The sequence below is a fragment of the Labrus mixtus genome, chromosome 23 (assembly GCF_963584025.1).
Source record: "Labrus mixtus chromosome 23, fLabMix1.1, whole genome shotgun sequence".
Taxonomy (NCBI): domain Eukaryota; kingdom Metazoa; phylum Chordata; class Actinopteri; order Labriformes; family Labridae; genus Labrus; species Labrus mixtus.
The window spans coordinates 18,860,281-18,875,638 of NC_083634.1; the positions used below are offsets into that span (position 1 = coordinate 18,860,281).

At 42.9% G+C, this 15,358-nt stretch overlaps 3 protein-coding genes across 4 annotated transcripts in view; 2 read left to right on the forward strand and 1 right to left on the reverse strand.

The window, feature by feature from the left end:
* Window positions 1-874: 874 nt before the first annotated feature.
* On the forward strand, window positions 875-4,416 carry LOC132958671 (myelin-oligodendrocyte glycoprotein-like). The gene is made up of 5 exons (XM_061031644.1): window positions 875-1,059; window positions 1,971-2,351; window positions 2,468-2,554; window positions 3,374-3,492; window positions 3,633-4,416. Exons 1-5 carry the CDS (start codon window positions 891-893, stop codon window positions 3,654-3,656), a joined length of 780 nt encoding a protein of 259 aa, XP_060887627.1. The 5' UTR covers window positions 875-890; the 3' UTR covers window positions 3,657-4,416.
* A 1,491-nt stretch (window positions 4,417-5,907) lies between these two features.
* On the forward strand, window positions 5,908-12,457 carry tmem185 (transmembrane protein 185). Its single transcript, XM_061031100.1, has 7 exons — window positions 5,908-6,121; window positions 6,554-6,730; window positions 7,464-7,671; window positions 7,935-8,018; window positions 8,453-8,629; window positions 9,872-9,995; window positions 10,195-12,457. Exons 1-7 carry the CDS (start codon window positions 6,084-6,086, stop codon window positions 10,443-10,445), a joined length of 1,059 nt encoding a protein of 352 aa, XP_060887083.1. The 5' UTR covers window positions 5,908-6,083; the 3' UTR covers window positions 10,446-12,457.
* A 477-nt stretch (window positions 12,458-12,934) lies between these two features.
* mus81 (MUS81 structure-specific endonuclease subunit) overlaps window positions 12,935-15,358 on the reverse strand; it is an 8,824-nt gene continuing 6,400 nt past the window's right edge. Inside the window, exons 11-17 of one of the 2 annotated variants that reach the window (XR_009666794.1) lie at window positions 14,519-14,638; window positions 14,299-14,394; window positions 13,819-13,950; window positions 13,590-13,693; window positions 13,358-13,441; window positions 13,099-13,239; window positions 12,935-13,063 (exon numbers count right to left, since the gene is read on the reverse strand). Coding sequence is in view for 1 of the 2 variants with exons in the window: in XM_061031424.1 (XP_060887407.1) it covers window positions 13,173-13,239; window positions 13,358-13,441; window positions 13,590-13,693; window positions 13,819-13,950; window positions 14,299-14,394; window positions 14,519-14,638 (603 nt within the window). In the remaining variant the exon portion in view is untranslated. Of the gene's footprint in view, window positions 13,240-13,357; window positions 13,442-13,589; window positions 13,694-13,818; window positions 13,951-14,298; window positions 14,395-14,518; window positions 14,639-15,358 lie in introns of both variants that reach the window. The other variant, XM_061031424.1, reaches the window with a different exon arrangement.

A 15,358-nucleotide genomic window follows, 5' to 3' on the forward strand; every position in this document is an offset into this window, starting at 1 on the left:
TTTTGGGGGGCAATTTTGACACCGTCCCAGTGGGCTGGGAACCGGAGGGTCACCGGTTCAAGTCCCGGTGCAGTCTCTCTTCTTTTCCTGATACTTATTTCAATGTGTGCTGATGTGTCAAAAGCATGTCTAGTTTCATATCTGCGTGAAGCCCCAACCCAACAGAGGGCTGCTGATATTCAGATTTATAACTGTAGACTAAAATTACGACTTCATTCTGGTAAATGTTAGAGTTCTTTATCGTAAATTTACGACTTTAATCTCGAAATCTCCAAAGTGATGCAGCTAGGTTTAGCTGTTTTTACAACTGTTGCTCAAGAAGAGGCAAAGAAAGACAAAATCTTTAGGAGAGCCAGTTAGGGGAATAAAAGAGAGAGTGTTTTAGTTAGTGATTTTAATGTAAATGCTGTGTGTATTTAAGGTTGTGCTCATTTGATCCACTTCAACACTCGCTATTGAATATGAATCAAGTTTTTCCCCACACATTTTTTTTTTAGTGATTGTAAACAATTATTATTTTATGGGTTTAGTGGTTCTGTGATTTGTCTTTGTATATTTCTATTTCAACGGTATTAAAATGAGGGGGAAAAAAAGGTAGGTGGGGATAAATTGGCCAATTAGGCTAACTCATGTTTTACCAAACTGAATTATTTGGTGAATAATAAAGACTGTAGTCCTCACGTGGCTCTTAACCTCTCTACCACATGAACCATACAAACAAGTTTCATAGTTTTACAAAATCTGCCTTAACTTCCGTAAGGGGAAATAGAGGTGACTGGTTGAGCAGGATGTCTGTCTCATTAGTCAACAGCGTGGGTTGTATGTTTCTTTCCCCCCCACATGACGTATAAAGCAAGTTCAGGCACGTTTCCTATCCTCACAGCTGGTACATGTCTCAAACCTCTCCATCAGTGATTCAGATGTGTGTCTGTCTCCTCGTGTGTCAGTTTGTCGTGGACTTACTTTATTTTCTTCCAATGGATTCGGAGGAGTTAACTTTTTTATTTTCTTCTGTAAAATTCGTCTTTTTTCTACTGTTCGCCGTCACGCCTGTTCACGGTAAGTCCTCCGTTTGTCTTCATCTGAGTAAATACAAATATGTTACTGTCATTTAGACTGGATGTTAACTCAAATGTAAGGGGTTTAGTGATTTAAAGTCTCATTTGTGTCGTTCAGAAGAAACTAAATTTAACTTTTATTTATTTACTGTTCGGCCGCTTTTTCTTTTATCTGGATGTTTTTATGATACGCTTGTTCATCAAAAAATACCATATTATGTTTTAAATAAATTCTATATTTGTTATTTTAAATAAAATTTCCTTTGTCGCACTTTAGGAAACATATATACACATTAATATTAAACAGCATTTTATAGTTATTTTTATGTTCTGATATTTAGTGCTGGATGTTCTGATTTTTTTTTTTAAACTAAAAAAATGTTTTATCCGTAAATCATCTGAGAATGATGGTTTGTTTTACATAACGACACAGAGAATTCACTGAAGAGCACACAACAGAAGAAGCTAAAGTACCAGAAGAATATTGATCATGTTCAAAATCACGCTGTTTCTCTTTCTTCATCTGTTTTTTTGGTTGTTGCAATAAACCAGCTGAGTTACAGCATGTCGTGTCAACATCTGTTTTAATCCCGTGGGTTAGGGTTAATGTGTGCTCCAACATCACGTGCTAATTTACCCCATGTGTGTCATCAGAGTCTGGGTTAAAAGTGTCTGGTGATGTATCTCGTACGTGGTTAAGTTGAGGTGACAGACTTCTACTTTTGATGTTGTGAATCAGCAGCGCTACATTTAAACCAGAACACTGAATAGTTTGGTCTTTGTCAGTTATGAAGAAAACTTTCCACCGATGCTGCAGCGTCAACGGTGTCTCAAATCTGTAACTTCTTTGATGTGTTTGGAAGAAGAAGAGAACCAGGAAGCTAAAAAAAACCCGTTTCTGTCATTTCTCAGGTCAACCTCGAGTGATCGGGTCCACGCAGCCAATCAGAGCTTCTCCGGGCGACGACGTCATCCTGCCGTGTCACGTGGAGCCTCCGGTCGACGTGGTCCGACTGACCGTGGAGTGGTCCAAGCCGGACCTCCAGCCCGACCCCGACGACCGGCTGGGCGACGTCGGGTACGTGCACCTGTACCGGGACCGGCACGAGGTCCTGGACATGAAGATCCCGTCGTACGAGAGGAGGACGGAGCTGCACCCGGACGACCTCAGACGAGGGGACATATCGCTGAGAATGATGAACGTCTCGTTGGAGGACGGAGGGAGGTATCGATGTTTCATCCCGAAGTTATCGAAGAGCAGAGTGCGGTCTTCGATTATTCGTCTCGTCGTTGGTGAGCGTCAAAAGAAAGAAGCGTTTCTCATACACATTTTTGTTGCAGTTGCCCCAAAACAAACTACTGCCGTGTCTTTAAACATCTGTTTGTACAACTGTCTGTTTTTCCAACAGAACCCCCCTCATTACAAACTACAGAGACGCCGCTACTCTCCGTAACCCTCCACGCTCCTGATCTACACGGGGACACAAACGTCAGAGGTGAGACATGCAGAGTTTTATGAATCTAATCAGCATCAAAAACATCCTCAATGTCATGTCATCACTAAGTCAATTTCTGGAAACTTTCCATGGGAAGTTAAGTTGGAGGAATTTTGGAAATATTCCAAATCCGTCGTCGTTGTTCACTTAGTGTTACTCACTAAACCTATTGACTTGTATGTCTGCCTCTTATTTTCGTTTTTTCTTAATTGAATTTAAAAGGAGGAAAATATCTGTAATATTGAATGTTTTATAATTGCTACCTCAATAAAAAAATATTTAAACTGGAAATATTCCAAATCCGAATTTACGGGAATTTAGTTGGAAATCCGACCTGTGTCTCCTTTCTCGCATGTCATTCCCAACTCTCTCTCTCTCTCTCCGTGATTTCCGACTCTATCCACTGTCCTGTCTCTCCAAAATAAAGGCACAAAATGCCCTAAAATAAATCTTCAAAAAAGAGCTGGGTCTTTAGCTTTTTCTTAAAGGTGCAAAGGGACTCGAATGGAGTTCGGTAGTTTGTTTCCACCACCAGGGGGCGACAGAGGAGAAGAGTCTAGTTAGAGACTTAGGACCTTGTTGTGGAGGTTGGATCAGACTGGCAGAACGTAGAGGGCGGGGAGGGAGTGTAGACCTGGATCAGAGAGTTTAGGTACGGAGGAGATGTTTTTGTAAGCACATTTTCCGCTCCAGGACCGAGGAAGCGTTCGGTGCTTGAGCACAGAACGGAGCACTCTCACTAGTCCAATGAACTGGACTTCAGGGGTGAAACATGCTTGTTGGAACTGTAGCGTTTATCGACTCTGTTTGTTGGTTCAGGTGCAGGCGGTCCCTCCAGGAGTCGAGTGATCCCAGCCGTGGTTTTGATCGCCTTGCTGATGATGCTCATGGGCGTCGGAGTCAAAGGATCTCTGGCAGAGAGGTGTCAAAAACGAGACGTGAGTCAGAGTCCAAACGTTTTCTAAATGATACGAGCTGAAAAAAAACACAATTTCTCTCTCGATGTAAATATGGACGTATCTTTGAAGAGACAGTGAACTGTGTATTTGAGTGATTTGATCTTTTTTTCTCCTTCCAGGTCACAGAGGTTCCTTCAGTGTAGAGCCATTCACCGCACGGAGACGGCTTTGGAAACGGTCCTGGAACGCCGCCAGTCTCAAGTGGAAGAAAATCTGTTTAAATGTGTTTGTCAAGTCAGGTCAACTTTATTTATAAAACACATTTAAAACAACTGATTTTGACCAAAGAGTTTTTTACAGTGTAAAAAGTTAAATAATAATAAGTGTTAAAAAAAAAAAAAAGACTGATTACTGTGATAAGACTTTTTACACCTCAGAGTACCTGCTGAGGCTGAATGTGAAGGTAGAGGCTTTGTTTACTTTAAGTTGTATACTTTTCAACATCTGTCTCAGAGACGTGAGCGGAGCGCCTATCTCGTGTTAACACACTAAGTTTATATTGTTTGTGTGATTTGAAGCCGTATTCTGTGTGTTTTGTTTGGTGTCGAGCACTTTTCCTACCTTGTTTTACCTCGTGAGTTTAAATCTCCTGCACTGTTTCCCTCTCTGAGTTTAAGCACTGTGTTGTTTTGTGTTAGCAGGGAGAGAAATCACAGCTGTATTATTTATTGATTATGTTGATGTTGAAAGATTTACTCCTCTGTCATCCTGTTTTTTATTCATTTATTTTTCCATGTTACACACATAGCGCCTCAAATCTCCAGAAGGAGTCGCTGCACTTTATTGAAAACTTTCTCTCAAATGTTAAACGACATTTCCTTTCAGTCAGATACATTAAGTGAAGATTGTCTGTATTGTAAATGTACGATGCATTCCTGTCAATTAAAGCACATTTCCACATGATTACTCTGAAGTTCACTGTTTACTCCCACAGCTTGAATGATCGAATGATCAGCTCCCAGATAAAGTGTGGCTATAAACAACACTCCCAGTTATTCACATCCTCTCAATGACTCACTTCTCATTCTGAAATGATGTCATGAAATATAAAACTTCATAGTGACAATACTTCATTGTATAGCACTTTTCAATGCGGGGGACAAGGGGCTTCACAACAGACTATAAAGCAAACAGGAAGTAGACTACTCATAAAAGCACCCAGAATATTATAATTAAAGATCAAATCATGAGTGGATAAATTAGATAAGGGACTGACGGCCATTAGATCGGGGCAGCTGTCTTGTCTTGTTTTAATTCTCACGAGTTGTTTTTCGTCGTACTCTGACTAAAAGAAAAGTATCTGTTGTGGGGATTGGGGAAGCACCCTCAAAACAGATGACATAGTGCTGAAACTTGATTCAATCTCAGAGAGTACCTAGAAAAGCAGACAGTGATGACTTACACATGTGACTAATGTGAAAGTCCTTTCAGATAAACCGATACAGCAAGTGAAAGTTCAGTCATATTTGTTGTGTTCAAAATACAATCCAGCATTCAGTTAATGGATTTTTTTTTGCCTTTATAATTGGCTTAAGATGAACATAGATATGTTACGTTTGTCTAAAAAAGAAGTGTCTTTTCTATTCACAAAAAGGAGAGATATCAAGGCACCAAGGTGCAATGACTAATACATGTAATTAATAATAAAACTTGTTTAAGGGATGGTTTTTTTCTTCTAAACATACGATAATTGTGCCTTTTTTTCCAGGGGGAGAGGGCTCTATTTATTGGCTATTTTTAGTCGAATAAAAAAAATAACATAGATTAACTCTGGCTACATTTTTGTATCCTATCAGAGAAATGTTAGAAGATAAAATAATTTATATTTTTTGTTTTTGTTTAAGTGACGACAAAGAGTAAAGTCAAAGTCAACTTTATTGTCAATTTCAAAATATGCCAGACATACAGTGGAATCGAAATTGCGTTTGTCTCTGTCCCACGAGCAATACAACCAAAATAAAGTAAAATAAGATAAAATAAAATAAGGTAAAATAAGATAAAATAAAATAAGGTAAAATAAGATAAAATAAAATAAGGTAAAATAGATAAAATAAAATAAGGTAAAATAAGATAAAATAAAATAAGGTAAAATAGATCAAATAAAATAAGGTAAAATAGATCAAATAAAATAAGGTAAAATAAGATAAATAATATTTACAGTAATAAATTCTAAATAGTGCAAAAGGTACGAAACAAAATGGTAAATAAAATAAAATTTAAAGAAAAAGTAAACTTGAACATAACAGAATACCACAAAAAAATACATTATTATAAATTATAAAACTTTCTAAGACTTTACTTTTACTTTAGTTTTGGGGAGTTTTCGTAGTTTCAACCGAAATCACCACAGAAAGGAAACAAAAAGTCAAACAACTTCCGGAAACATTCGCATGTGCGTCACTTCCGCTGAAGAAAAAAAAACAAAAACACAGAGAGGCTAGCAGAGAGAGATGTAATGAAACTAAACAAAACAAAAACGTAATTTCGGCTGAAATGACCATGTGAAGCTTACACTTTCAGGCAGTGGAATAGCTAACTAATGTTGTTTAGCTAATCAGCGGGTTGACAACATGAATTTAAGAGGACTATTCCAGGATTTCAATCCCAGGTAACGTCTGCTACACAGCTAGCACTGAAGCTAACTCCGGTTAGCATCGCTGCAGCGGGCTCCTGCGCGGAAAAACACACCATAATAAGTCTGTTTTATACTTGTAAATATACTTTAAACACTTATTCATGTCAGCTGAGGAGATAGTGACCATAAATTGTCACCATAAATACAGAAATCACGACGAAACGACGTGTTTTTGGCTCATCGCGGCCTGGCTAACGTTTAGACATGTATATGATGTCACACACGGTATCAGGAAGTACTCTCTTTTGTAGTTTTTAACAGTTAAAGTGAATACAACCAAAAACACGTATCAGCAGCATCAGAAAAATACACCAGCTGTGCTTCTTAGAGGTTGCCATGGTGATATAAACTTAAATACATTTGATGACGTGTTTTTGTGATTTCTTTACTTTTCTCTCGTTGCAGTAAGTTCCTCATCTACTCCTGTCTGCTGCTGTTCTCCGTGCTGCTGTCGCTGAGGCTGGATGGCGTCATTCAGTGGAGCTACTGGGCCGTGTTCACCCCGATATGGCTGTGGAAGCTGCTGGTCATCATCGGCGCGTCTGTGGGCACGGGAGTGTGGGCGCACAACCCCCAGTACAGGTTAGGAAGACGTTCTACAGATTCACTCAGCAGACGCTTTTATCCAAAGCGACGTACATCAGAGAGTAAGAACAACACAAGCAAGGATCTAGAAAAAAAGGGAACAATGTCAGTAAGAGCAAACGATCAGCTTTGAGTCTGATTGGACACACAGGTGCTGACAGGAAGTGACCAGAGGCAAAGCACAACATTGAGGGCAGTTCTTGAGAGCTCTAATCAGTATAGAAACCATCTTATAAGTCGTGGTTATCAAACAAAAACCATCGTCACTACCATCATCATCATCAATAATATGGAGACCATCATCATTAAGTTAGTAGGTATTCATAAAGAGCTGGGTCTTCAGCTTTTTCTTAAAGGTGCAGAGGGACTCTTCATTCCACCACCGGGGGGCGACAGAGGAGAAGAGTCTAGTCTGCGTCTTAGGACTCTGTTGTGAAGGTTGGATCAGACGCCTTTCATTGGCAGAGCGTAGTGGGGAGTTAAAGTAAGGAGGAGACGTTTCTGTCACTGTTTTGTAAGCGAGCAGCAGAGTTTTAAATTTGATGCGAGCAGTAACTGGGAGCCAGCGGAGTGACGTGTGCTCTTTTAGGAAGGTTGAAGACGAGTCGTGCTGCTGCGTTTTGTATCATCTGCAGGGGTTTGATGGTGACTGTAGATACATATTTAAAAAAAAAAAAAGAAAAGAAGAAGTCGGCGTTGAGGATCTTTCTCTCCCGTGTTTTCCTCTCAGGGCTGAAGGGGAGACCTGCGTGGAGTTCAAGGCCATGCTGATCGCGGTGGGGCTCCACGTCCTGCTGCTGATGTTCGAGGTGTTGGTGTGCGACCGCGTGGCGAGGGGAAACTACTTCTGGCTGCTCGTCTTCATGCCTCTCTTCTTCGTGTCGCCCGTCTCCGTGGCGGCCTGCGTGTGGGGGTTCAGACACGACCGCTCGCTCGAGGTGAGGAGTCTGACGCGGAGAGTGCCACACCACGGCCGAACACTTAGAGCTGTTCAGATTCTGTGTTTGAAGAAGGTCCTGGAAGATGTAATGACCATTGACCTCCGCAGAGAAAGACCCCTCTCCAACGGGGATTCAAACCAGGAACCTTCTTGCTGTATATTGAAATTTAAACATTCTTTTGATCCGGTTTGTTTAGTCTGAAATCGTCGATATTGACTCCCGTCCTGAACCTCTCTCTCCTCTTCTCCTCTTCTCTTCAGCTCGAGGTTCTGTGTTCAGTCAACATCCTTCAGTTCATCTTCATCGCTCTGAGGCTGGACAAGATCATCAACTGGCCTTGGCTGGTGAGAAACACAAAATATAAAAAAATCTCACTCAAAATTTCACTCCTCAATTTTCAAAAAACAGTCCTAATGTGTGTGTGTGTCTGTGTGTCTGTGTGTGTCTGTGTGTGTCTGTGTGTGTCTGTGTCTGTGTCTGTGTGTGTGTGTGTGTGTGTGTGTGTGTGTGTGTGTGTGTGTGCGTGTGTCTGTGTGTCTGTGTGTGTCTGTGTGTGTCTGTGTCTGTGTCTGTGTGTGTGTGTGTGTGTGTGTGTGTGTGTGCGTGTGTGTGTGTGTGTGCGTGCGTGTGCGCACGTCTGTGTGTGTGTCTCTGTCTGTGTGTGTGTGTGTCTCTGTCTGTGTGTGTGTGTGTCTGTGTGTGTGTGTGTCTGTGTGTCTGTGTGTCTGTGTGTGTGTGCGTCTGTGTGTCTGTGTGTGTGTCTGTGTGTGGCCTACAGGTGGTGTGCGTCCCGCTCTGGATCCTCATGTCCTTCCTGTGCCTCGTCGTCCTGTACTACATCATCTGGTCCGTCCTCTTCCTCCGCTCCATCGACATCATCGCAGAGCAACGGCGAACCCACATCACCATGGCGATCAGCTGGATGACCATCGTCGTCCCCCTGCTCACCTTCGAGGTAATGACGCAAAATCAATGAATATCAAACTGTTTTAATACCAAATCTATTCCACCTGACGAGTTCCTCCTCTCTGACTGGATGGAAAGATCATTCTAGAGCAAACTGTGCACGCGCTGCCCTCTGCTGGCTGGAAATGTGTACTGTCACTTTAAACCAGGACGTCGTGGGAAATATGAAAACCTGATGGCTGCATCTTAAATTTAAAAAAAATGCCACATGTTCAGTTTATGAAAAGAATCAAATAAATGTATCACAGCGTAAACTTAGCTTTGATTTTAATTCTGCTGATTTATCTCTTTGATCATCATGATGAAGACTAGAATAGAATAGATGTTTGTTGCCATTTGCTCAGGTACAGTACAGGACAGTACAGGACAGTACAGGACAGGACAGGACAGTACAGGTACAGGACAGTACAGGTACAGGACAGTACAGGACAGGACGGTACAGGGACAGGACAGGACAGGTACAGGACAGTACAGGGACAGGACAGGTACAGGACAGTACAGGGACAGGACAGTACAGGTACAGGACAGGACAGTACAGGGACAGGACAGGACAGGTACAGGACAGGTACAGTACAGGTACAGGACAGTACAGGACAGGTACAGGACAGTACAGGTACAGGACAGTACAGGACAGGTACAGGACGGTACAGGTACAGGACAGGACAGTACAGGTACAGGACGGTACAGGTACAGGACAGGACAGTACAGGTACAGGTACAGGACGGTACAGGTACATTGGAATTCTTGTGCGTTTCTCCCTGAGTCAGCTTCTACAAAAAAAGTTAAAATTATATATAAAATAGAAAAGTATTATAAGAAAAAAATAAAGAGTACAAAAAAGTAAAAATAAAAAAGTTGTAGTAACAGCTAAGTGATTTAAAATAAACTGTACAGAAGTTATAAACTGTATTAAAGCAAAGATATAATACAAAAAAATAACAAGGGGAACACTGTACAATGAAATGAAAATATAAACATGTTTTCTTGTCTCTACTTTCTACATCTCTTTTTGCACCTGAGGTTATTACACACATATTTTTCACATTATATAATTACACTTGTTTTTTGTTTTTAAGGTTAATATTGCACACTTGTGTTGCACTGCGAGGTGGTCAGCTGGTTTAGTCTGTGAGCTGTGGGGGTGAAGTACTTCCTTCTCACGGCTACATCATGTGACACTCGCTGAACCTCCTGCTCCGGTTACTTACTGACCTCTTTCCGTCCTCTGTAGATCCTTCTGGTGCACAAGCTGGACGGCCACAACAGCCTGAGCTACGTGTGCGTGTTCGTCCCGCTCTGGCTCTCTCTGCTCACGCTCATGGCCACGACGTTCGGCCAGAAGGGAGGAAACCACTGTGAGTATTTAGAGTCTGCAGAAGATGCCTTTTGTAGACGACTACAAAGGGGCGGCTTTGGCTCAGTGGGTAGAATCGGTCGTCTCTGGTGGTCGGGGGTTCGATCCCCAGCTGACCGATGTGACTGCAAAGATTAAATGCATATTTGGTTGCAAGTTAAAAACAATTGTAAAAATGTCGTCTGTTGTTTTCATCACAGGGTGGTTTGGAATCCGGAAAGACTTCTGCCACTTCCTGTTGGAGCTCCTCCCCTTCCTGCGCGAGTACGGCAACGTCTCCTACGACCTCCAGCGCAGCGAGGACCCCGAGGCGGCCGAGGACCTGCCCGTCCCCGAGCCTCCCCCGAAGATCGCGCCCATGTTCCACAAGAAGACGGGCGTGGTGATCACGCAGAGTCCCGGGAAATACTTCGTCCCGCCCCCGAAACTCTGCATCGACATGCCGGACTAAAAAGAAATCCTGGGGGGGGGCGGAGAGACTGCTGGACTGATTGATGCATTCAGGTGCTCTGAAGCCCAAAATCAGCAGAGGACACTGGGTTTGGTTGTTTTTTTTTGTTTTTTTTTAAAAATCTGCAGTCCCCGCCCCCCCTCACCCGAAAAAAAAACTCTGCATCAGCGCGGCTGCCTGAGGAGACCAAGCACCAAGTCGTGGATTTATTAACGGATCCAGATTCCTCGCGGCTGTTTTTGAGGATTATATTCCTGGAATCAAAACAGAGGACTGCTCTGTTTCACTGGCTCCTCCTCCCACTTTTATCCAATCTGAAGAAGAATTTTTTTTTTTGTGGGAGTGCGGGGGAGGGGACGCACAGCAGGAAGCGTCTCGGTTTGAGACGACGGAGACAGAAACGAAAAGCGCTGGATCTGCCTGAACTTCCTAAATGTTTGACTCTGTACCGTGTAGATCTTTTGGAGGCGTGTCCGACTCTTTTCTAGGGACCAGCGGAGAGATGCTTTTGGCTTGAACTTGGGATCATTAATCCGTTATTGCTTGTTGTGTTTTTTGACCACGCAGGAGGAGACAAATAAGGAGGAAAAGGTTCAGATTGTCTTCTGGTCTGTTGCTGCGACGCTCAAAACCACCAATCGCAGGAGGTTTTATTGGAAGCTGTGACACCATCCTCACGTTCAGCTTCACTGTTGATTCATCGGTTTTGTGGTTCAGTTGATAAAAAAAGTCAAAAAAATCACAGGATCATGTCTTCAACAACGACATGAGCGACGCTAAGAGGATTATGCGATTTCAGTTTGACGAGGGAGAGGAACTTTATGTGTTTTGAAAACGCTCTTAAAGAGATACGCGCGCTTGATCCTCGTATTGGAGCGGTCGTCTAGGAAACACGAGTGGCGTCGAGCAGTCGTGATGAAGTGTAACTCACCACTCTGATGAAGATGTAGCTTCGTCCTACGTTCTTACTAATCGTCTGTTAAAACTTTCTGTGCTCAGGAGAGGAAATCCCGGTCCAGATATCCGTTGCTACGGCAGCTGACGGGTTGGCGCCGTACTGTAACGTAAAGTTCTGCCGTCATTACGCCTTCGTCCCTGCACACTGCATCCTCAACGGCGTTTTATCTGCTGATACGGTTTGTGAATTCACATCGGGGTTACGGCGTTTTGGGAAGCATGAGAGGCATGGCATGACCACACACACAGACAGACACTGCGCTGACGTTACACATCACCAGCTGGACTCCCCCTCCCCCTCCCCCCACACACACACACGCTATTCCGCCACCGTATGTTACACATTGCACGCGAGGCGTAAATATTCCGCCTTCAAATGGCATCTGTACGCTTCGTGTTATCTGTCGTCTACTCTGGAGGTCGAGACGTTCCCACACACTAAATCCTGCACTATGGCGGCTGACAAACGGCGGCGCGTGCCTCCAGGGGACGAGGATGTCTCCGTGGTTACGCCGGCTCTGATGATGAATGTTCCACCAGGCCGAGTATTGTTTAAGAAACTGACCGGGAGGAGAATTTGAACCTTTTTCCTTCAAATGGAGAACAATAGAAACTGCACTTTGTTTAAATCTGTTCCAAGACGAGTCCTGTCCGACGTTTTTTTTTTTTTTTTGTTTTGTTTTTTTTTGTTGTGTAAATAACAGAAGTGGCAAACGAAGGGACCAGATGTTAAGATTGAAAAAACAACAATAAGGAGAGTATTTGTCTCCCACTTCTGTTTCAGTTTGAGCGCTCTTATTTAAACCAGACCGCCGAGGAACATTTTGAAATCTCACCGCATGTGGCAAATACTGTTTTGACCGATTACACCTGAATGCACCTGATGATTCAAAATGAACACACGTTGTTCCAGAGACGGCGAGCTGTAACAAAGAGTATTTTTTTTAATCCCATTAGAGAGTAAACTCCTCAGATTCCCTGCTTGTGTGTGCACAATGTTCAACTTTCCTGTATTCAACAAGTATTTCAGAAAACAAATAAACAATCATCCCATCTCGTCTCGACTTTTACCGGCCTGCTGATATTTATTTTAGACGTAAACAAAGAACGATTCCTCCCTGAAACATCATGATGTCATTATGACGACATCGTTAAGAGTTTTTAAAATCAGTCAAATTATGAGATTACTTTCATCTCCATGTTGCATGTGCATTAGCAGCTGTACAGCGTGCAGCATTCCTGCAATGCATTGTGGTTAGTTGAGTACTCACTGTTCCAACGCTTGAGACCCTGAAAACACAGCAAACCAGTCTCGTCAATCTGGTGTTTTTAATCCTAAACCTTTCAGAGTGGAGGAAAAAAAAAACACACAATCAGTATTGAAAGAGAAACCTATGGGGGCGCCGGTGGCCTAGAAGTTGGTGTGCGTGTCGCCATGTACGGAGGCTCAGGTGCGGGTTCGATTCCGACCTGTGGCTCCTTTCCTGCATGTCTCTCTTTGTCTCTAAAAATATCAAAGAAACAGAAACCTATAGAAAATAATAAACTTTATTAATTCAGCATCAGGACACGTTTTAACTTCATATTCAACAGTCGTCAACCAATAGCAGCATCTTTACTTTTTACATAAACACGTAGGCGACCGTAAGGGGAAATGAGTCCTGATCAAGTAAAGCAGGAACGGAAAAAATGTGACGACTTTAGAGTTTTAACACATGATGAGGGGAGTCCATCCACGGGACAGAAGAGATGAGGTCATCAGAGAGCGGGTTAGGACAGAGCTCCTCGGGTGCAGTACAGCTGATAAACCGTTCTGCTCAGAGCTGGACCCAAGTTCCTGCAGGACGAATCAAAGAGAGGACAATTACACATGTGACTTCTCTCTCTGGATCTTCTAGCTCCATTTTTTACAGGAAACTAAAAACCACCTGACACAAAACAACACTCTACAAAACCTTTTGAGCTTCCCGTATCGGATGGCTGAGAGGAGTTTTTCTTTCTCTGCTTCACTCGCACAGCGCTCGTACGCCGACAGGAGACTGAAAACCAACGAGAAGAAGAAATGATTTTTATGCTTTTTATTTAGAGACGGAACAGGAGAAAGATTTTCAACTCAAAGCGCTCGGAGCGGCCGCACAAAGAAACGGTGCTGGAGAGGGATTAAGTTAACTGTCTCGTGTGAGTCACCTGTGCGGCGTGCTGTAGAGCTCCAGAATAGCCGCAGCTTTGTCTCCAGACAAACCGCTGATCTGCATCAACTGTCTGGCAAACACTTCTCTCACAGTCTGACACTTCAGAGGGGGAGGAGGGGAGGGGAGGGGAGGGGAGGGGAGGAGGGGAGACACAACCACATCAGTAAGACAACATTTAAAGGAAAGAAATGCATTCAAACGATTGAGGACTTGTGAACACTGACCTTGTTTTTGACCGCTCCGTGGTTAAACTCCGCAAAAGAAATGAGAGAGCAGGACGGCCTCCCTCTCTCCTCCTCCTCGTCGCTCGCCACGTCGCCCTCCAGCTCTCTGGAGCGGCAGATCAGCGTGCGGTTCTGAAATAACAAGGACATATTACTTAAGATAACTGTAAGATATCTACTGACAGACAGTCTGGAACATGTTTAACAAAGTCAGAAGGTCGTCAAAGTTTTTTAATCCTTTCTGAGAGAAGAGAGAGAGAGAGAAAGAGAGAGAGAGAGAGAGAGAAAACTGTCTAAACATGTCGCCGACTTCTTTGTGCAGTTCAGACAGTGTGCAAGATTTTCCCTGAAATCTGAAGAGTCCAGGACTTCTGTTTGTGTTGCTGTGGTAGCTAAACGGCTATCTGGATTTTTTCCTGGATTGTATTGAAGTTTCCATGACAACCCCAGTGTGTCTATGTGTGTGTGTGTGTGTCTCACCTGGTACAGTCTAGTCAGGTAACGGGTCATGACGGTGAGGTAGGCCGCTGACTCTCTCACATCCTGGACTCTCTTCACGAAGAAGCCGTCGACGACCTGAAAACACACAAATGACACGTCAACACATTTAGAACAACTTCAACCACATGAAAACAAAAAAACGACATCTCACCTGAATGTGACATGTAAGTGAAGTGTATGAGGTGTGGTTTGTCTGTACCTGTGTGTTGACGATGGCCTGCTGCAGAGTAGACTCAGGTAAACTCAGATGGGACGCCGCCTTCCCGCACTCCTCCACCAGATACACGGGACGACGAAGACCACACCTCTTCAGACGAAACTGAGAGAGAGAGGGGGGGGGGGGGGGAGAGATCACAGTCATTTCATTGCTCCCTATCCCTCTTCCTGCATTTTATCCCTCTATCCCCCCTCTCCCTTTCCAAGCCCAGCGCAGTCTAGTCCTGTGAAGACTGTTTCGTCATGAGCCGGGAAATCCAGCCGAAGATTTCTGCCTTTTAATAAGGCAGATTTTTCTTACCACTGTAACTTTTGCTGCTTTGCTAAAGTGCTCATGATGGATAGGCTGGGTCTTTGTAATATAACAATGAGTAAGGTCTTTTACCTGCTTTATGTAACATAACAATGAGTAAGGTATTTTACCTGCTTTATGTAACATAACAATGAGTAAGGTCTTTTACCTGCTTTATGTAACATAACAATGAGTAAGGTCTTTTACCTGCTTTATGTAACATAACAATGAGTAAGGTCTTTTACCTGCTTTATGTAACATAACAATGAGTAAGGTCTTTTACCTGCTCTTTGTAACATAACAATGAGTAAGGTCTTTTACCTGCTTTATGTAACATAACAATAAGTAAGGTCTTTTACCTGCTTTATGTAACATAACAATGAGTAAGGTCTTTTTACCTGCTCTTTGTAACATAACAATGACTAAGGTCTTTTTACCTGCTTTATGTAACATAACAATGAGTAAGGTCTTTTACCTGCTCTTTGTAACATAACAATGACTAAGGTCTTTTTACCTGCTTTATGTAACATA

Bases quoted from the DNA above. Each gene is read 5' to 3' on its own strand.
- LOC132958671 (XM_061031644.1), top strand. From the start codon at position 891: ATGTCTCAAACCTCTCCATCAGTGATTCAGATGTGTGTCTGTCTCCTC. The intron at 2,555-3,373 runs GTGAGACATGCA...TTGTTGGTTCAG, and splicing joins CGGGGACACAAACGTCAGAG to GTGCAGGCGGTCCCTCCAGG. The intron at 3,493-3,632 runs GTGAGTCAGAGT...TTCTCCTTCCAG, and splicing joins AGAGGTGTCAAAAACGAGAC to GTCACAGAGGTTCCTTCAGT.
- tmem185 (XM_061031100.1), top strand. From the start codon at position 6,084: ATGAATTTAAGAGGACTATTCCAGGATTTCAATCCCAG. The intron at 6,122-6,553 runs GTAACGTCTGCT...CTCTCGTTGCAG, and splicing joins TTCCAGGATTTCAATCCCAG to TAAGTTCCTCATCTACTCCT. The intron at 7,672-7,934 runs GTGAGGAGTCTG...TCTTCTCTTCAG, and splicing joins GACACGACCGCTCGCTCGAG to CTCGAGGTTCTGTGTTCAGT.